General features: G+C 34.0%; 2 protein-coding genes and 1 long non-coding RNA gene across 3 annotated transcripts; 1 reads left to right on the top strand and 2 right to left on the bottom strand.

The window, feature by feature from the left end:
- Positions 1 to 2,064: 2,064 nt before the first annotated feature.
- LOC142643084 (NADH dehydrogenase [ubiquinone] 1 beta subcomplex subunit 9) lies at positions 2,065 to 6,607 on the bottom strand. Its single transcript, XM_075817629.1, has 6 exons — positions 6,307 to 6,607; positions 6,103 to 6,144; positions 4,647 to 4,728; positions 4,076 to 4,131; positions 3,164 to 3,243; positions 2,065 to 2,273 (listed from the first exon to the last, which is right to left on the bottom strand). The coding sequence occupies exons 1-5, from the start codon at positions 6,436 to 6,438 to the stop codon at positions 3,196 to 3,198; spliced, it is 360 nt and encodes a 119-aa protein (XP_075673744.1). The 5' UTR covers positions 6,439 to 6,607; the 3' UTR covers positions 2,065 to 2,273; positions 3,164 to 3,195.
- A 3,298-nt stretch (positions 6,608 to 9,905) lies between these two features.
- On the top strand, positions 9,906 to 12,293 carry LOC142642689 (uncharacterized). The gene is made up of 2 exons (XR_012845709.1): positions 9,906 to 10,040; positions 11,957 to 12,293. It is a non-coding gene; the product is annotated as an uncharacterized LOC142642689 (long non-coding RNA).
- A 1,143-nt stretch (positions 12,294 to 13,436) lies between these two features.
- Positions 13,437 to 21,276, bottom strand: LOC142643257 (kinesin-like protein KIN-7E). Its single transcript, XM_075817801.1, has 16 exons — positions 20,906 to 21,276; positions 20,498 to 20,721; positions 19,512 to 19,759; positions 18,893 to 18,982; positions 18,699 to 18,799; positions 18,481 to 18,594; positions 18,326 to 18,407; positions 18,188 to 18,255; positions 18,019 to 18,084; positions 17,775 to 17,899; positions 16,764 to 17,100; positions 15,962 to 16,063; positions 15,393 to 15,875; positions 14,896 to 15,279; positions 14,124 to 14,443; positions 13,437 to 14,009 (listed from the first exon to the last, which is right to left on the bottom strand). Exons 3-16 carry the CDS (start codon positions 19,729 to 19,731, stop codon positions 13,688 to 13,690), a joined length of 2,814 nt encoding a protein of 937 aa, XP_075673916.1. The 5' UTR covers positions 19,732 to 19,759; positions 20,498 to 20,721; positions 20,906 to 21,276; the 3' UTR covers positions 13,437 to 13,687.
- Between the last annotated feature and the right edge of the window lie 533 nt (positions 21,277 to 21,809).

The following is a 21,809-nucleotide window of genomic DNA, read 5'->3' as shown; positions in this document are numbered from 1 at the left end:
TCATGTGAGTATTGGCTCAAAGGGGCCAAGGAATGAACTGCATTGAAGGGAAATTCTTCTACTTTTCTATGTACCAATTGAGGTTGATAGGTGATACGACGCTTGCACTCATCTTTAGCGTGCGGTTCAGTCTCTCTCTCTCTCTCCGTGGAGTAGAACATATTATTTTCCTGTTCTTTATTCTTTAATGCCTAGTTTCTCTTCTTCCAATCATCAACCAAAAAAATTTGGTTATATATTTATTTTTTTCTCGGTAAAGTTTGATCATATTCTATTATGACCAGGGATGATGGGTTAGATAAATTAGGCTTAGTGATAGAAGTTATCTCAATAAGTATTGGTTGCTAGCTTTTAGGATTAGTGATAGGTATTATCTTAGTTTGTTTTTCAACTAGTAATTGTCATCATTGGCCTTAATTCCTATTGTATTTAAGATGAATAATAAAAGTTAAGAAGAAAATTAATCTCAAAAATTTTATTTTCCCTAGTCACCTCAAATTGACTAAATTACTATCAAACACAACTCAACTTCAATTTTATAAATTATAACTTGCTTTGCTATAAGAGTCTTGTGGTTTAGTGGTATTGCTTGGTCTCTCTCATGAGAGAACTTAGATTCAAATCCCCATTTCTCACAATTCTTTTTTTTTTTTTTCAAATATATCTCAAACTGCCAACACAACAACACCACCATACTTGATCTTTTTCTTCTTCTTCAATGGTTTCTTAGTTTCCAGTCTCTGTACCACTAAGAGTAACGTCAAAATTTAGACTTGAGAGGGGAGAGATAGAGATTGGTGAAAGTTGAGATTGAGGGAGCCAGTAACTTTCTTAATTCTGTATGTGCATAGGAGGAATAGATAAAAATAAATAAATAAATGTAGTGTGTTTTAAAGTAAATGAAATAATTTAACTTTTTATATGTCAATTGTCAAATTCTAATCTTTATCCATCCCTCACGCGATTACAATTTATAAGTGAATTTCAAAAATATAAAAAAGAAAGAGAATCTAGCAAATTCCAAAATGCAATCAACAAAAACAAAACATCCATCTAAAAGAATACAAATCCGCTATCTCATTTTTTATATTCAACTTTATATTTTTTATCAATCATAACTTGCTAATTGCTATATATATATATATATATATATATATATATATTTTTTTTTTTTTTTTTCTTTTTTCTTTTTTAATTCTCAATAAAATAACTAAAGTTTAAAATAAAATAAAATAAAATAAAGTGAACAAATAGAAAAGCATTCTTCGTCATCCAAATTCAAAGTTCAAAAGTGATTAAAAAATATCCCCGAATAGCTTTCATGATTAAAAGAAAATCAAAGCTTTCATGAAAATCAAAGACAAAATAAAGATAACAAAAAAGTCAACAAGTCAATCATGGGTAATGAAGACTAAAAATAAAATTTCAACAAAGTATACTTTTATAAGAATTGCACCTCTTGATAGAAGAAGCACCACCATTTTTCTCCATAAAATCTCTAGTAACCTTTCGTTTTCTCTCTCATCTCTTTGTAACCTTCAATCTAGATTACTGCAAGCTTGAATCTCAAAATTCTATTGAAAGTGTTTTAAAGTACAATAATAGCATTCCATATTTCAAATTCATTACTTTCTCAACCAAAATATATATATATATATATATATATATATATATATGTATATCAAATTCATAACTATTTTTTATTTAATGCTTTATGTGTTTTATAGTTCAATTTATGTGATTGCCTAATTTTATATTTTATCCTTTATATTTCTAGTTAATTAAATATTATTTATATCCCTCCACAAATTTTTATTGTCGTTCTTGCTTGGGTGTTCTCTAATATGTAATCCCCGTAACGGTACCAAATATACTTCATAACAAACTACGTTGACTATGTGAAAGTTTGATTTGATCCGGTAAATAATTTAATCGCTTTTTTTGCTTCGGGTTCAAGGTCAATGACCAAAGGTTTTCCTCATCATGGTGGTATAGACCTTCATCAATATTGCACAGTTACCCACCTGGGCCGCAAAATCTTTCCTTCAGAGGGAAGAAGACAGGTTCGACAGAATTGAACTTGAAATTATGTAGCACGTTAAGCTAGCATTTTGGTTCTTTCAACCATCCATTTCAATGGAAAACCAAATACACATAAATGATCAACTGAACATCTCAAAGCATACAAGGTTCAAAGACTCCATTTGGCATCAAATAGAAATACATCAAAGATACCAGCATTGACCATCATCATCGTCATTGATAATCTCAATCTGCATCAGTAATGAAATCACAAAGCCAATATCAATACAAAAAATCTTATGCAAAGAAGAGAGAGAGAGAGAGAGAGAGAGAGAGAGAGAGAGCAAGTGCTTCCATACCCCATAGTTCCATTAGACCATCATGTGTGATACTACATAAGATGTGCTTATGTGTGTGAACCGGCTCATGGAACACATTGCTAACATTCATTTTAAAGATACAATAGGATTTGTACCAAACTACCAATGGTGTCTCCTCTAAGATGATTGCTCTTTAAAATCAAGTCAAAATGCCAATTGATTTTGGTGTAATACGAAATTTCAACCTAAGTCCCTTATTAGATGACGAGATGTTACCAGTTGAGCTAACATAAATTCTCGAGGGGACTGAACACACATTGCATATCTTACATTATTTATATACATACATACATACATATATATATATATATATATATATATGAGATGTTACCAGTTGAGCTAACATAAATTCTCGAGGGGACTGAACACACATTGCATATCTTACATTATTTATATACATACATACATACATACATACATATATATATATATATATACATACATATATATATATATATATATATATATATATATATATATATATATATATCTTTCTTACATGTTATTTTTCCCAACAAATCAACATCAATCATCCCTAATGCTACCTCAAAGAACATGATCCATGTTGACCTACAATCCATTGCTTTCGTTTTCATGTTCATTTAAGTCTCTGGCAATGATGCCAGCATTCATATTTGAAAAACATCAATAATTCACAACACGCTTAGGTGGTTCAAAAAGCTAATTAACTTACAAACTCAATCCTAAACTAAGAAAAACTGCAGAATAAAATACGTCAAGGAACTAATCGTATAACCAACCTTTATTTATTGCTGAAAAAAGGATGCAGGTTCTAATCTTCTAGATGATCTTCCCGACCAAAGTTGTATACTATCTCAATCTGCATGAACAACAAAATATCACAAAATAAATCAAAACATATAGAAATCACATTGCCCAACGTGCAACTCTGGTGAAGTCTAGAGGCTACTGAATGCTCTGAAATATCTACCAATACACGGTACTAACACTATACTTTACAAACTGAGCAATTATGGAACATCATTGAAAGGTAAATAGTTAAAACAATGCATGAAAAGCACAACCCTTTTCTGAAACACAATGAACTTCCCTCTTTCCTTTCCAAATGTTCTTGCACTATACATTCCAGTATTGGAATGCCATGTATGAGGCAGAGGGAGAAACACTCATATATAAGAAATTGCCCAAGTGAATGAATAGCATTTTCTATGCCCACAGTTGCACAATCAACATAGGTAGAAAACACGTCAATGTTTTCCAGCAAAAGAAAAAGACCAGGGAGAGAAAAAAAAAAAAGGGGGGGGGGGGGGGGAGAGAATGCCCAAGTTTAAGAATAGGTACCCATTTCCATAAATTCAGTATTCCTAATTCTCCCATTTACATGACATATCACACACACACAGAAAGATTTAAAAAAAAAGTCAAATTTAACCACAGTTTGGATGATTAAGTGATGTTAATTTGCTTCTTTTGGACCTTATAATTACCAGGGTTAAATTTATCACTTAATAAATATATAGGATGCTATGTGCATACCTAGTAACAAGAATGCAAGTCATACAACACATAATGTAAAAAGCGAATAAGGAAGTGATTCGATATCATGTCCATGAAATGAGAAAATAAAAACTAGTGGGAAGATGTAGGAAAACAGAATGATAACCAAATAATGAATTATCTTGATAATTTACCCCAGATGGAGGAGTTGGATTTCGAGTGAACTTGGAACCACCAGGAGCCCAAGGGACTGTACATAAAGAAGGAAAATAAAATTGAAATTAGAAATAAGTGAGCTGCAAACTGAATGGGTAGACTTAAAAGTATAAAGATTAGCACCACTTGAGAGTATTTTCAAAATCACATAAATTAACTGAGTCCATATAATAGAAATAAGAGCAACACCAAAACAGTCTGTATATAACATAATAGATTTTTATAAATATTTGCAAATGCCTTAATCATCATGTCAAAGCATGTAAATTTGTCTAACGTCACTAACATTATATGAACTCCATTTTTACAAGGATCATAAACTTGTTATACATGTTAGAATCCAAGCGTATGACACATGGACTTCCTATTTTGTCCATAATTTTTGGATCTTTTAAAAAGTATGGTCAACATGCCAGAACAAAACGCTCATGATCTCTCAATGAGGTGCGACAGTTCAAGTTCCTGTATTTTTAACCTCTGCATTACAAACACCAACAAACTGTGCCCTACAGGAAATTTAAATCCTGGAGCTTCCACTGTACCGCTTACCAATGTAAGGATCAGGGTGTCGCCACTTATTGTACTGTGCTTCACCATCTTCTATCATTCTATCAATTGTGTCAGGGTCTTCCTGTGAATCCACCACCAAAATAAAAATAAATATCAAAAGACAGAGTAGCAACATAAGGAACATAGTTAAGTAACAAAGATGCGTTGTCAACTCCCGATATTTGAATAGAGTAATGGAAATTGTTGTCGTCATCATCATATTACTAGTGTTATTACAATTGTCATCATTTATACAATTTATAACAGACCACTGCTTCACACAATACACATTAGTGTATCAAGCAAACTAGCGCAGTTATCTGTGTTCTATATTCATATAAAAACAACAGTAGGATCTGAAAAATTAACCAAGGAAAAAATGAAACTAAATATTGTATATACTGTGAGCAAAAGATGTTGCATAGCTCACATCACCATTTTAGTTCAAATCATACACAATTGAAATATAACAGAAAGAAAACATCATATAGTTTTTATTCTTATAGCATTTTTTTCAAAATTGCTATCACATTATTTTATGATTATCAACCAACATTAATGTAACATCTCGAATCAAAAATGAGCTTCTCACTTCAATATTTACAGTCATAAGACAGATGAGAAATGTCACGAAAGGGAGGTCAATAGTTAGAATCTTCAATTCCCCCTCTTCTTGGAGCCGGAACTTATAATAAAAAAAGGCAGTGACTTTATATTTAAAACCGTAAACAACAATTCTTTTGAAAGTGTAAGGAACATTTCTAAAAAAGGGCCCTTTGGACTTGCTTTTAGTCTATAAAACCTACGAGCAACTAACCCTACCCACAAGAAACCAGTTTCCGAGTAATTCAGGGACACGCACCCCTGATGGGCTAATCAATTAAATAACAATAAATTCATAAAAAGATTGGTAAACTGATACACTATCATACAGATTATAACCAATTCCAAATGTGCCCACTTATTTATTCTTTTCCGGGTGATTCCTAATAAATTTCAAACAAAAAAGACTCATGCTTTAACCATAAAAACACGATCACGTGTTCAAGACCCACTGGTTGCATGTGTAACTTATCAATTAATACAATCTATACTATATATATATTTGCTCCAACAACAACAATCAAGCCATAGTCCCAAATTACCCAAAATAAATCTATTAACCAAAGTTTAGAACAATGCAGAATCTCCTAAATCTCCAATTAGGGGCCAATACAGCATTTAATTTATAAATAAATAAATAAATCAAAGCGAAAACTAAATTTACACGCATAAGTTCCCGTTAATTAATCATACAATTTCTCATTCTTTATTTTTCGGCTATAATTTTGGTTTTTTTTTTTTTTTTAACAAATATAGTACTACATTATGAGCTAAAAATATCAAATTCCTAATCGAAAAAATAGAAATTGATTAAGATATAAAAATAGAAGCGAGAAAGAGAGAGAAAACGAACCACGTGTTTGTGGACTTCGAAACGTTCTCGGAGCTCCGAAGCCTGCGAGAGAGAGAGAGAGAGAAAATTTTCAGAATTCACAAATTGAAAAAAAAAAAAAAAAAAAAAAAAAGCGAGAGAAGCTCAGTGATTAAGATTGAAATAAAGAAATGAAAAATTGAGGTTTTTTTTTTATAAGAGAGAGAGATCGATCGTGGGGGGTACATCTTGGTAGAAGAGATGGCGATGAACGGCCCAGTTGAGAGTGTCTTTGAGGGCTCGCCTGTAGAGGATCCGAACCCTCTCCCTCTGTGCTGCTCTCCGAGCTACGTACCCTGCTGTTGATGTCAAGCTCATTTTTCTCTCTCTCTCTCTCTCTCTGCTGCTCTCTGAGTCAGGTTGTGAGTTACAAATTTGTCAAATCCACAATCGGAACGACAGCGTTTTGTTGCGTTTTTTGTTTGGCCCAATGGGCTTACTATTGGTCTATGGATAGGCTTAAGATCCAAAGCTTGTACAGTTTGACAAATAGACAATTCAGGTATGGTTCATTTATAGTCTGTTTCTAGTTCAACCAACAGTTTTTCCCCCCAAAAAAAAAAAAACACTCTTTAGGTTGCGCTTGGATAGATTTTTTTGTCGACTTATTTTACTATAGTCAACTTATTTTTGATACTATTTATGACCCCAATGTATTTTTTGATACTATTTATAAGTTTCACTATACTTTTTGATACTATTTATAGGTTTCACTGTATTATTTCAACTAATTTTTCCCTTTATCTACCATACTTTTAGCAAAAATTTTTCAGTTTCAGCAAAATAAGTGGATCCCAAACATACTCTTATTCATCCCAACTCAAAAAACCCAAAAAAAAAATCTCCTTTTTTTTTTTAAGTACTCATATTATCTTATAAATTTTTGTTTTTAAGAGAGAGAGAATGAGAGGTTCAAACTAGTGACTTCCACTTCATGAGAAGTGATCTCCATGTACAATCCCTTACTCTTTTGCTATGAGCTTTTTGTATTTGGTTGTGTTTAATTGCAACCAACCAATCCATTGAGTTAGTATTTCATAAATCTACCAAAATAATACCCTATTAATAGTTTAATACAAAAACCAAGAAAGTAATTTGCACTTCATGCTCTCTTGTAAACCCCACACATTCAAATCTTGCTCTTGTTTAGGTTTAGGAGTGAGGTTGATCCTCTCTTAAAGCAAAGACAATTTCATTTTGAAGTTGGAACCAATTTTCGTATCTAGCCAACTTCACAACCCTTTAAGGGTTAGTCAAAAGCTAGTTACCATGAGTTTTGTAACTCAAATCGTATTTCTTAATGTTTCTATTTGAAACAGCCAAAGTTCAAAACTTCAATCCCTTTCCGCTTATAACTATCGAATTATTAAAAATTAAAATAAAATAAAAACTATCAATTTACCCCAAAAAAAATGTAAGAAGCTAGGGGTTTTTTTGGGGGGGGGGGGGTAAGACAAAATTGGACAAAGAAAATATAGTTATCTTCTATTTTAGGCAAAGATTTGCCAAAAAGATAAACAAGATAAAAAGGATAGTTTTTGACTATTTGACTTTCTTTGAAGATTTTTTCTTTAAAGGCAAGGTAGTCATGTGTGATCATGGATACCACATGAGCAATGGTTCAACGTTTAAACTCTACATTAGGAGACTCGACTTTTATCTATCTAATAAGGGTACCAACCTCTCGTATGGTAGCCTTTTTCCCCTAGATCCAAAATACTTTGAATATGAAGAAATAGCAATTAAGCTATAAGACTCTTGGCTATAGTTATATGTAGTAAAAAAACGTAAGCCAATAACCATCTTATAATAACCCATAAATAGTCCTCATATCAATAGTTATTTACTTTTTTGATTAATAGGCTTATAAAAAAATAATATTGCTCTCTTTTTAGTTCATAATGTAGTACTTTATACTCTATATTTACTATTTTTTTTAAGAGTTTTTTTTTTTTTTTAGATTGTTTCAACCTATGACGTCCGTTTCTGATGACAGCTCTTTATCCTCAAATCAAGACACCAATCGGTTTTGATGTAGTCAGGAATTGAACCTCAGATCTCTTATTCAACCATCAGAGACTTTACCAGTTGAGCTGTAATACTTATTCACTGTGTGTATAAGACGCACAGCTGAAACATTTCACAATTAAGTGAAATTGTGTTTTTAAAGCATAATTTCAAGTAGAGCATGAACTACATACTACAAGAATAACTTAAAGTATACAACATAATTAGCTTCTTTTTTTTTAAAATGAGAATAATTATAGTTTATTAAGACCCTAACCAATTTCACACTTGTTTTCACAACTATCTTATGTAGTAAATTGTATTTGGGTGTATATCACTTTTAAATGAACTTATCACTTTTTTTCCACCGCTCACAATCCACCACATCATATAATTGTAAAAATATGTGTGTTAATTGACTGTAGTAGTAGAATTTTTCTAAAACTAAATAATGTCAATCACTAAAAAAAAATTAAAAAAGAAAAAGAAAAAGGAGAGAGAGAACAGAATGACAAAAACACCCACTCTAACTTAAAAACCGACCCCCACAACCGATTAATGTAATATTTATCTGCGTCATCATTTTCGCCGTGTCTCAGTTTCTCAGGTCTCAGCTAAGGTAAGCATCTCACTCTCTCCTTAAATCCTTATCTCTCTCAAAATTTTGCGATCAACCCATGATGTTGTTCTAGCGTTAATGGGCTGAAGGGACTGTTTGTGTTTGTGTAATTATCTTTAGTATTTTTTTTTAATAGTACGTATGAATTGTATCTAGTTATTTTTAGCTTTGTATTGATAGGACTTTTTCTAGATTTATCAGCTTTATAAATTAAGCATTTTCACATTTGCATTGGATTTGACTTATATTGGGGTTTGTAACTAGAAATTAGGACCTTGAATTGAAGATCCAAAACCTTAAAATGCATCTATGTCTATCATGAATTGGGATTTTTTCCCTTCATTTTATTTATATCATACTGATTTTTTAGGATATGTTCAGTGAAAGTAAAGTTCTAATATTATATGGGTCTGAACATATATGGTGTTTTTCGAGTTGGGTTTTGATAATTTCTGTCTCATCTCATCCTATATCATTGTATGCTTAATTTTTGAAGTAAAAAGGGTCCTACCAAGTGCACAAAGATCCCATTTTGCGGGGTCTGGGACAGGTGATTGGTAGGTACCCTTACTAGTTTACCCCAAATTTTCTAAAATTAATTATTATTATTATTATTTTTTGGTTGTCTTTGTTAAATTTTTTGATAAGCATTAATTGGTTTTGGTAATACCTCAATTGCCAAGGTTCAACCCGAGGTCCGAAGTTGGACTGTTGGATAGGCTAGACAATAGCTTTTGTACAGTGAACAGTTTTTGTAACTGATATAGTATTGTTTGAAGCAGTATCATTGTCGTGTGGTGAGTGGTGATGCAGAGGTTCCATCTGTACTAAGTGTGTAATAGATGAATGCTGTGAGTGATGTGTTCATGGATCAAAACTCAAAAGTTTATTATGTATTTATGCTTGATGGTGAACAAAATGATTGGTGATTAGATAAGACTGCAAGTTCAGACTGGTTTGTCATTGTTTTATGTGGTTGTCATAAAAATTGTGTTAAATATTTAATGTTATTATTTCATACAATTATTATTGTTATGATGTTTATCATCACCGATATTTCACCGATTTACTAAATACTTCACTAAATTTTTATAAATATCCACTTCATATAGTGTTTTATCCAAATCACTAATTTTTCAAAATGCATTTTTTCAAATACTTGTCCCAAACAGACTCAAAGAAGCAGTAGAAGAAGATGATCTACAGGAAATGGAGTCTACTTACTGGCCCAGCAGCAATTCTTGGTGGCATTGTCGGTGTTGTGGTCATTGCCAACTATGTCTTTGTTGAGAATGTATAAATCTCTATCACTTTTGTTTTATATATTATTATTATTATACCTGACATAAAAATCTCTACCAGAATTTTTTTTGTTTGTATTAATTCTGTGCTTGTGTTTGTGTTTGTTTTTTTTTTTTTTTTGAGTTGGTTATAGACTGTAAGTTGGTTTACATGACAGAGGATCTGTTATTACTGGGTTAAACTGGGATTATTAGTGTTGATTAGAAAATTATATTTTTGAAATTTAGTTTTGTTTACTAGTTTTTTTTTTACTTATAAAAAAGTACAGTTTATTTAACAAATTCTGGAATTTGATTGAATTTGATTTTGATGTTTGGGTCCTAAAATGTAAAAATATCACACTTTTACAGAGTACTTATTTGGCATAATCAACAGGTAAAATGATAAATATTTTTATTTTACCAATGTAATATGATCACACAGATATAATGTAAAATCTTCATTTCTTCTGGTCCATATGTGGGTTAGAGCATTTGCTCACTAAATCAGTGACCCAATGCTAATTGCACCTTACCATGACACCTGCAAATCTCTTATTTGATTTTAGTGTTAATTTAAAATTATTAGGTCAATGGTGGATTAGTTTTTGTATGTATTTCCCCAAAAGATGATTACGTCTAAATTATTGATGATGGAGCTTTAGTGGTTGGTAGGATCTAGAATGCTCTTATGTATTCATATTCACTTGCTACTTTGTCAATGGATAATGTTATTTAGTTGGGTTATAAAATATACCAAGTCATTTATCCCAACTGTTTGATTTTGGAGATAATGAGATTACCTATTGTTGTTTGACCAGCTCATGCTTTATGACTTTGGTTACATACACAAACATAGGATGAAAAATTTGTCAGATTTCTTTTTTGTGAAATTTAAGGATTTCTCGTGTTTTAGACTATTGGATTTTACATTTGATAAATCCCTCTCATCTCTCATGGAAAAGGAATGACGGGTTACGCCGTTATGGGTACAGGGTACTTTCTTGATAGCAGTACCACACTTTGGAAACAACAATAGAAAGTGACTTTGTTTGATATGTTTAGGATGGTACTTTTGTCAATAAAAATGATATTTCCTAGCCTTATCCATTTTCTGTTCTGGGATTGTATCTTCTCTATTTTATATCTCACAAACTTCGCAATTAGAATGATGAATTGATTATCTATCTTGTCTGACTTGATGGTCACATTTCACTTAAAAATTCTGGCTTCCAGGAAAGTAAGTGGAGTCTCATATGCTCTGTTTCGTTGTTAGAACGCGGGAAGTTTTAGAAAGTTGGAAGAAATTAAAAATGTGAATGATTTTGTAGTTTCCTTAAGAAGAAGAACAAAGTAGTTATATCAAGCTGAACTTTAGGGTGGTTTCTTGAAATATTAATAATGAGAAGGCCAAGATTTTACGTCTCTCTATCAGCTAGTTAGTCAGTCTGTCTGTCTGTTTCTCTCTCTCTCTCTCTCTCTCTCTCTCTCTCTCTCTCATTTGTTTTCCTACCTTTTTAACTGATGGAAAGTGTGAGCTTCTATCCAACTCACTGGTTTACATATTCTGATTTTTGAATTAGAACGGAAATGTGTCAAAAAATAAACTCCCTAAACTACTGTAACAGAATTCTGAAAGATGAAATTTAGGACGAAATTGTTGCCTTCAAATGATAAAATATTTTTTGTTTCCTTGTATCAGGAATACTTTGTTATGAGTCATAACTTATGACCTCTTACAAATGTTTTAACAAATCTTGAAAGTTTATTGCCATAGCGTCTTAATTGGAACTGTTAAACTATAAAGTTGGCCTTAGCCGCTCATTTTATTTGTTGCCACGTTGTTTATGCTAGTTGGTGATTTAATTTTGCTGAATTTGATTAGAGGGGGATTCTGATCAGTATTACATTTCTTCCATATATTTTGCAGAATCCGTTTCTTAAACCAGAACAGAAGAAGCCCGAAAGAGCAGAAGCAAACAAATAAAAGAAAGTTGATGCACAGTTGGCATTTGATGTGATTTAAGGATCCATCATAAAGGCTCTGTTGAGAATGTTTGTTAAGCAAACATAACATTTGGTTGTTGTTTGAGATTCTGAATGAAATTTTGAGCAATGGTTGATTAAGAGTTGATATTTCCCCGCTCTTATTTTATTCAATACAAAAGGTCTTCAACATTGATTCTCTTGATTATGTCCAAGTAACTTTAGTAAACAACTAGCCAGCCTTAAGTTGAAGTAATTTTACCAACTGGGTTTTGGTTTCCTTTGATTTTGTGGGTCTGATGATTTTTAGTGTATTTATAGTTTTTGTAGCTTCATTATCCAAATTTGTTTCATTGGTTCAAGTAATTTCCAATTGCAAGTAGCAATTCAAAACCAACAAATTGACTTTGGACAACTGCTCATTATTAGTTCACAAAATTAAGATTGTAAATCTCAATGGTTAGAGAAGATATCTCACGGAACGGCTTCATGAGACCAGCAAGATGATTTCCGCATTTTAGCTCAGTAGGACTGTTGAAGTGTAACATTTTGTCAAAGGCAATAATCCCACGATGTCACTGTTTCTGTACATCCGTTGTTCATTTTATTTTTATTCCTCATTGTTTAGTCCAATTGGATGGGCTAAGATCCAAAGCTAGTAAACAGTAGACACCTAGAGAATAGAAATAGAATTCATAGCTTCTGTGGATTTGGTGTGCTCCAACCAATTCCAAGCAACCAAATCTACTAACAAATCTGTGAAAATTAAACAAGATGTAATGCTAGACATATAAATTTTTTTATAAAATTTTTTACAAACTGCTGATGTGGTGGGTGATTATTGATATATGAAAAAATGATATTAATAATGAGTTTAGATAAAAACCAATAAAAAATTGGTCACATCAACAATTTGTAAAATAGTTTGTGACTGCAGCATTACTCATTAAACAATGTCTATTTTATTTTATTTTATTTGTTGGTCGATATTTGGAGAAGTTAATTGATGTCAGAAGATGAGATTATGAAATCAAGACTATTTCTTGTGTAACTAGGTCTTTGGATTGGACCAATTAGATAGGGGCCTCATTTCTTTTAGATTCTGATGTGTGAAGATTTTATTTGTGTAGTCAATTTTGATTGTGTTACTGTTGTCCAGAAGCAAAAACCTCTCATTCAAAGATTCTATTAGATGGGCAGCATTTAAACCACAAAACTATAGTATCATTTACATTTTCTTTTTTTCTTTTCTTTTTTTTGATAAATATCATTTACCTATTCAATGGGCCGGACAGAGTGCCATATAATTTGGTATCAAACCATCTTTTAAGTAATTGGTTGTGTGTGTGTGTGTGTGTGAGAGAGAGAGTGAGAGAGAGAGAGAGAGAGAGTGATCATAGGTTACTAGAGTTCAACTTTGCAGATAGTAGAAATTGACACGAATAGATTATAAGCACAAAATATGTTCATGAAAGATACAACAAACCCAGAAAACCAGATTTTCAAAACCCAATGTAGCTTTCTAACCTAAGCAGGAAAAGTGAGATTTTTAGACTTATATTACAATCATAGACAATCTGTCTCAATCTCAATCATTAAAAGAATGCTACTATCAGGCCAATCTATTCCAATAAATCAACTCTACAGTTGTATATCTATGGGCATGAAACAAGCTTTACAAAAGGGATGCCTTACTGTTTTTCCAGCTAAAGGATCTCCGCCTTGCATTTGAAGGTGTAAAGCTAAGTCCAAACATCTCCTTGAGGGCCCGCCCCTGCTCTACAAACCTGATCAACTTCGCAACAATGGCAGCACTCTCTATGATGTGATTCATATCGTTTGTGTTACTCCACAGTTGGTTGGCCAGCTGTAGCCTCCTGCGCTTTGAGTCCAATGCAATACCCCACCTGTGGAAAAGCCTCTTTCTCTCTTCTTCAGAAAACCTTTTCTGCATCAGTTTGCTCAGCATTGCTCTCTCACGACGAAGAGCCTTCATGCTGTCCCTCCAAACAAGCATGTTAGTTTCATCCACATAAAATATTCCCGGAACAATGTGTGTGTGTGTGTGTGTGTGTGTGTGTGTGTGTGAGAGAGAGAGAGAGAGAGAGAACCTTGAAGCCATTGTAAGAGTCTGACCACCTTCCACAATATGATTTCCATGAGAAAATGTTTCCTTGAGGAAAGATAGTCTCCTTAGTTCCACTCCCAAGTAAATGGAATCCGTTGGATCACCTTTGAAGAGCAGGAAGAAGTAGGTTCTGTGGACTAATGATACATTGCAAGTTTTCCAAAGCTCAAGTATCATTCTCTGCTGCTTCTCAAATTCCACAGGCCAATCTTGGGGAGTTTCCAGTGCCGGGAGCTTTGGATCAACTCCTACATCTTTCACATCCTTTCCAAACTCATCAACTTTTGGTCCTGTTTCCTGGACCTAGCAGCCACGTACCAAAATGGGGGAAGCAAAATTCATGAGACATGCCACATTGCCCAAAGTTAATAAAATATGCATTTTACTGTTCTAATAATATTTGTCAAGACTGTACAGGCATTATATAAGTTGTGATGACATGCTACTTTTTTCTCTTCCTTTTTTTTGATAATTGACATACTACTTAATGAGTATAGTAATGCATAATTCATATGCCAAGCATGCTATGATGCTATACTCTACATGTACTTCTTGTCATGTATAATCATTCATCAAAGCGATTTTCTACATTTCACCCCACTCCTTTATGATATAAGTGTGATAAACTCGAAGTGATGTGTCAAAAGAAGACCAAATGACATAATCCAAAAATAAGATGACACCTCATAAATGAAGACCGGTTTCTGAGAAAAGTAATATTAAGCCAGAACATAAGCAAATAGGCATGTTCTTACCTGCCCATCAACAAGCTGCTTCTCGTAATCAAGTTTGGCCATTTTCTTTAGTCCTGTAACAAAAGTTTGGATGCTAGTAATTTCCCCATCTGCAGAAGTTCTGATGCTCTGTGATCTTAGCTCATCCATGGAAGCACTCCCAATAGAGGACTGTGAATTATTTCTTGACAAGCTCGTTGCGTTGGAACCATAAGTTAATAAAGGGAACTTCCTTTGAAGACCTTCTGGTCTTCCAGGGAAATCTTTCTCAAACCCATTAGGTGGGGTGCGCTCAATTTGTTTTGTCTTCTCAGGAGAAGACGAACCAGCCATTAAATTTGCCCCACAACTCCGGCTCCTAGTTAACTTGAGGCTTCCAGAACTCATCATACCAGCTTCCATGACCTGCAGAGATGTTCCACTAGGGTTAGAACTGTTAAGAGAATCAATACTGATTTGTACATTGTGAATTTCTGCTCCAGAGCACCATATGGAAGACCATTTTGGATTTTACTTACTTCTCCATTCCTATTCACAGGAGTCAACATCATTCCCTGTCCAGTTACATCCCCATCCCAGGATGATCTCAAAGCCAGTGTTTGTTCGTTTTCGCCAGGTCTTACGGCTCGGAATTCAGGATTTTTGCTATTTCTTGACTCTCCCATCTCAATGCATTGAACTTCCTTGCAGTAGTCATCAGGATCTTCTGAAGTCACCCCTTGATTTTGACTTAAATTAGACCTAACAAACTTCTTTCTAATTGACAGTGAAGAGGTAGCATCAGAGAGAGAATTGTCTTCAGTGTTATCCCCAAGTTGGCAGTAGGGGTCCTCAGAATTGCTCACACTATCTCCATCAAAATAATGAGGATTGTTGAACTTTCTGACACCGCCATTTGAATAATTAGGATCAGCCACACTTGGGGACTCTGATTCTGATACTGAACAATCATCATCCCACATATCTCCCGCTTGCGATGTAGGATGATCACTGATACTGGCCTGAATGAGAAGAAACCAAGATTTAGCAGTTGGAACATCATGCTGAACATGCAATGGAAATCTAAAATAATTAGGCAATTGTTTACTTGTCTTGAATTTTTTTCATTTCCAACCATGCGTAGCAAATCCTCAATCCGAGATTCAGCAAGATCTCTTTGCTTAGTTAGCTCTCTAATCTCCTTCTCCATCTGCATGATAGAAAGCCATGTAATCCATTAGTCAATAAGGAATTATCCTGGTTTGAATGCTTGAAGTTGTATGAATACATATGTATCTTTCTGCAAAACCTGGAGAGACACCTGCAACTTAGATGAGTGCCAGAACCCTAGTAACATAGCTCATAGTCTTATGGGAGGAACAAAGTTCTGTGGTTAAGCTTTTGTACATGTAACAGGTATGTTGAGACTTGTTTCCATGAAAAATTGCATTTACAGGTAAACTTATTCAGTGAAAAAAAAATAAAGGATACAAATTTTTTCCCTTTGAAAAGAATATCCATGCAATGTCTCATGAAGCAGGGGCCTCTTAAACCTACAGACAGCATTTCGTATGTTGCTTCTCTATCTCTTATGAAATTTTTCACCCTTTTTTTAATATAAACATTTATTAAAGAACAAGAGGAGCAACTTTAGCATGAAATTTCTTACTCATATCACCCTAAATTCTTCATTTAATTCTTGTTTCCTACACTTTCAAGCCTCTTAAGTCACAAATCCTGCTTTTTAGCTTTAACCACATAAGAGAAATATTCCAGATTATATGTAGTAATATGGAAATAATTCTTTTGCTTCTAACATAGTAATATGTTTAAATTTATTAGGACATGGAATTAAACAGCAATTGTAGGGAAAATTATAAGAGAGAGACAGAGACAGAGCAAGGCATAACCTTTTCAATCTGAAGATCTTTCTTTCTCAGTAGTGCTGAATAATCAGAAGTAGAGGTAGGAGGCGCAGGACTTCTCAACTCACTCTCCAATCTAGCCAGCTCTTTTTGTAAATGCTTAACCAAGGCTTTATCGGACATGACGACATTGACCTGGGCTTTTGTTGTTACTTCTTTTGCACAACAAGCAAACAAAAGAGTGTTTCTTGTTTGCTCAACATGGCTTCGTGCAGGACTCAAAGTGCAAATGATGGCAGTTCTAGCATTGCCACCCAAGCAAGGCTGAAGTATGCGCGTAAGCTTAGAATCTCTGTAATTGATGTGTCCATGTCTTCCCTTACTGCACCCAGTCATATTCCACATTAACGTAATTATCTCTATGCATGTCAATCACCATATGACTAAATTAAGGGAGGAAAACCAAGCAACTTAGCTCAAATGTGTGTGTGTGTGTGTGTGTGTGTGTGAGAGAGAGAGAGAGAGAGAGGGTGAAACAATGATAGGTGAACAATGTTTGTGTAACTATGTGTGACATAAGACAATGATAAGCAAACAAGGTTACAAGTAGTTCCCTATAGAGTAAAAATTTGCTTAATTATCCAGAACACATAGAAACTACTCTCCCTACTAATAGTAATTATAATTGATCTCCATCACAATGCACAATTAAGTATCTGAACGAGCGACAAACAGACTATGAGATGGCAATAGTGTTACAAAAATTTATCTTCCAGAAATTTCAATGTATGTCTTACTGCAAGTGACATCCTAAACAACATGCTAGAAGCAGCCAAGTTTCAATATCTGTGATAGTTAGTGAACTAAGAAGTGTAATCAAGCCAAAGTATAGCTATTGTTTCAGAAAAGTGAAATTATACATGCAGCACAGTAAACACAATCATTAACTACCAAATAACTATACCCACAACCTTAAGTAATGATAGGTTAAAAAATTCCCAGGCTGATGAATGACTTTGCAGGAGATTATTGTCCAGAAAGGAAGAATAAGACAACCTTAGCTTGCGAATAACGGTTCCCAGAGTAAGTAAACTACGATTTATGTGGCAACCTTCCTTTAATCTTGCCCCAGCTGATAATGCTTGAGATGCACGCTCACTACCCGCCAAGTCTATAAAATTCTGCAAACAAACAAGGACTTATATTTGTTATCAATTTTATTATTTTTGAATTTAAATTTCAAGAAAGGCAATGTTTTATCCATTTAACCACGGATTGGAAGAAAATAATCAGTCCCTACCACACTTGCTGCAAGGGTGGTTGAATTGCCTTTGCCTAAGAACTCGCGAGCAGAACTTTCAATTGTCTGCAAGAGTCAATTCCCAAAGAAGTTTAAAATTAACATTCTAGAACAATATATATAAAAGTTTAACACTCTAATGAGAGACGGGAAAGGACGAGGGGCAAACCAATCTGATAATTTGATGAGATCTGGAACTTCTCTCATTCAGCAAGGTTTCCCCAATCTGTCTTTGAGCTGCAATATTATACTAAATTATACAAGGGAACAAAGTCATCAAAGAGCAGAAATTTGTAACATTCTCTACCTTCACAAATGGACAGGAGCTCCTTTAGATGGTTCCAGTCCCTCAAAACTTCTTCTGTGACTTTCTCCACAACAGTCCCTTTCTGATGACAACGATATATCACTAGGTCAATTCATATATGCATTGGATAAATTTACAAGAAAACTGGCATTCACCTCAGGATCATCTAGCAGCCTAAGAGGTGTATGATCTGTGCTAAGAAGGTCTCTGACAGCTTCATTGTAAATCTCAATTGCAGAGAACTTCACAGCAAACGCTCTTTCTTCATGCTGAAATAACAACACCAATTTTTATGTTACCAAGGTCTATAAACAAGGATATTTGTGAAGTATAAAAATGCCAATGGAACAAGCACTACTGTAATTTTTAGTACCCTATGTATATAGTCAAATATGTCTGCTACAGTATACTCTGTTATTCCAACCATGGTATATGTCTTTCCACTGCTTGTTTGCCCATAAGCAAAAATGCTTGCTGAAAATACAAAATGGTACAAACAATTCACTTGTTGTTTAGTAATAAGTGGCTTATGGGAAACAGATAGCCAGCATAGCAAGTTATACTTACAGTTAATACCATTGACAACTGAAAGAGCAATTTCTTTGGCTCCTTCCTCATACACCTGCCTTGTAGCGCAGTCACCGCGAAATACTCTGTCTAATACCAAAATGTGACAAAACAAATGAGATAAAATACAACAGTCCTATGAACGTATGAACTCTAATAAAAACATCTTTTAACGAAAAAAGCTCCAAAACCTAACTCAAAGAGAGAAGCACCTCTTTTGAAGTTCGATGCATTGAAAAGATCTAAGACTAGTTTTGAAGCTTGAGCCTATTATAGAAGTTATGGTCAGGTGAACATGTATGCATGTAGAGAAAATTATGAAAGTAGTTCTGACTTAAATTAGCCAAGCATTATAAGACATAAGGAATAGAAGCAAAAAGCTCCCTAGGCAAATCACAATGAGAAAAGGATCCACCAAAAACCAAAGAAGAACTATGCATTAACCACAAGTAAAAGTGAGTTGTTTGGGTGCATATTACAGGTTTGCAGAATCAGTTCCAAAACAAGAGAGCCTAATCCTCATCAATACAGGTTACATATAAAATCATAATTGAAGAAGTAAACGTTGGATGTATTTGCATTGAACAAAAAGTAAAGATGTAGATTAAGTTGTCTTTACCAAATGAATAGGCACTTGGAAATGTGGATCCCTCACGCAACGTGTTCCGGTATAAGATTGTGGTGTCATTGATGCATTCCCAATCCGCCGCTTCACTTGACGCAACCTCCTTCTCACTCAAAGGCCTCAACCTCACCAAAACAAGAATCTTCTCCTCACGACCACTCAATCCTTGCATCTTCTCCCACTTCATTAGCTCTTCCCCACCTATTGCTCCCATTTTCCCTCGCTCTTACAATGCTTACCGACTGCTCTTCAAAAACCCGAACAACCAATGCAAATTATGCAATCAATATAAACCTACAGTTTCAAAAACTCTCAAAGAACAGGATAGTGTGTGGTCAAGTCAAGTACACACAATAGCTCTTGCTTTCCTAAAATGCAAGACAGTTTAAACGTTAAAAGCAAGGTTGTTGCACTTGTTAGAAGAAATTATTAAGCACTTAATTATCTGCAACAAGAATCTGATCATGGGTTTTAACCAACCAACCTCAAAAAACAAAAATTAACCACCACCCAAAAAAAAAAAAACTCAAATTAATTTAATCCAACAACAACCCAAAATAAAAGACAAAAGGAAAAAAATAGAAACAAACAAAAGCAAGCTAGTCAATCATGAGTATCATACAATCCAAGCACCCCCAACAAAATTGAAAATCATGGGTTAGTTGTAAAATGAGATTAAACCTACCTTAATCATTCTAAATTTTTCCTAATCTTATTATAAATAATAAATAAAAACCCCATTTTTTTTTTTTTTTAAACTTAATTTTAGTGGCTACCCACTATATGCTTGAAGACGAAGTAACGGAATTTCACATAAATATTTCAACGGCCAAGCAAGCTTAGAACTTTGCTCAGAGAAATGGTCCCCAAACCTAACGTCCTGTCTTTTTCTCTCTCTTCTCTCTCTGTGAGTGTGTCATTCTTTTCATTTACAACCACTGCAAAGCTTTACTCAGTGTAGGTGTAGCGAGTAACTTTACCTCTTTCTCTCTCTCTCTCTCTGTTTTCTCTGTCCTTTCCACGAAACCGTTACCAAACACAGCAACTCCAACTCCAATTCTCTCGGCATTGCACGCACAAGGCCAAGAGCCTCTCTGTGCGTGTGTCCCCCATAAACGTCGTCGTTTTCGGCCTCTGATCCAAAAACTCTGAACCTCTGAAACTTCGTCTCTGGACTTACTATCTCTTCCTCAAATTCCGTGCTCTGAAAAAACAAAAACAAAAACAAAACAAAACAAAAATTAAATACTTTTTTTTTATAGTGAACAGTCAGTTATATTAATTTTTATTTATATAAAATCCCTCCGAAATTCGCGCATTTTAACGGTAAATTCAAATCCTGATTTTTTTTTTTTTAAATTCATAACAATATGGTGATTTTGATTTACCTCTTGAGTCTTGAATGAGAAATTCGTAGCAGCGAGTAGATCTTCTTCAAAAAGAGAAACTGTTTTCGCTGACCTAAGCAAACTTAGTAAGAATATACATATATTTATTTATTCAACGACTTAGCTTGAAAGCTCAGAGACTATAAAAAAACGAATTCAGAGAAAAAACGGAACGGAACGGAGTTTTGATAGAACAGTGAAACTCGGCGAAATTTTCACACTCTCCACGATCTAACAATATGAAAGCTAGAGAGAGAGAGCGAGTCGGTTTCAGCTCTCATCACCAACCGTCTCTCTCTCTGTGCGAGCGTGTAAGAGAGAGAGAGAAAGTGTGAATGTACGAAAGAGTCCAGAGGAAAATATGATGCGACGTCAACGTCTTTGAAGTTTCTGTTAATAATAACTGTGTGTGAGCTGTGGGGGAGGGGGGCTATGAAATTACTGTTTTGTCCTTGCTTTTTTTGTTTATCGTAAAGCTGAGTGCGTCACGTGATAAAAGAGAGTATAGTAAAGAGAGCGGGGGGGGGGATGGGGGGCTTGATTTCGCGCGACGTGGGCTGTATATTTTTAGGTGCTTTGGTTTCTCACCGTTGATTAGAGTCCCCACCACCGTTTGATTGCTTTTTCTTTTTTACTTTTCGTGAATAACCACCGTCAAATTTTTTACTTATGAAAAATAAAATTAGATTTTTTTTTTTTTTGAAAGTAAAATTAGATTTTCTTAAACTTTATGATTTAAGGATCGGATTAGCCTGACCTACCTCAAACTCATTAAATTATCGAGTAATAATGCTACGGATACATTTATTTTTACCTCTGTTTATGTGTCAACTCTTGATTGAATTTTAGTACTTTTACGTGGGATTATATATACTAAAAGATGTTGAAATCTAATTAAGAATTA

Source organism: Castanea sativa, chromosome 7, assembly GCF_040712315.1.
Source record: "Castanea sativa cultivar Marrone di Chiusa Pesio chromosome 7, ASM4071231v1".
NCBI classification, from domain to species: Eukaryota; Viridiplantae; Streptophyta; class Magnoliopsida; order Fagales; family Fagaceae; genus Castanea; species Castanea sativa.
Note: the sequence above shows the minus strand (reverse complement) of the source record. Positions and strands in the feature narration are given on the sequence as shown.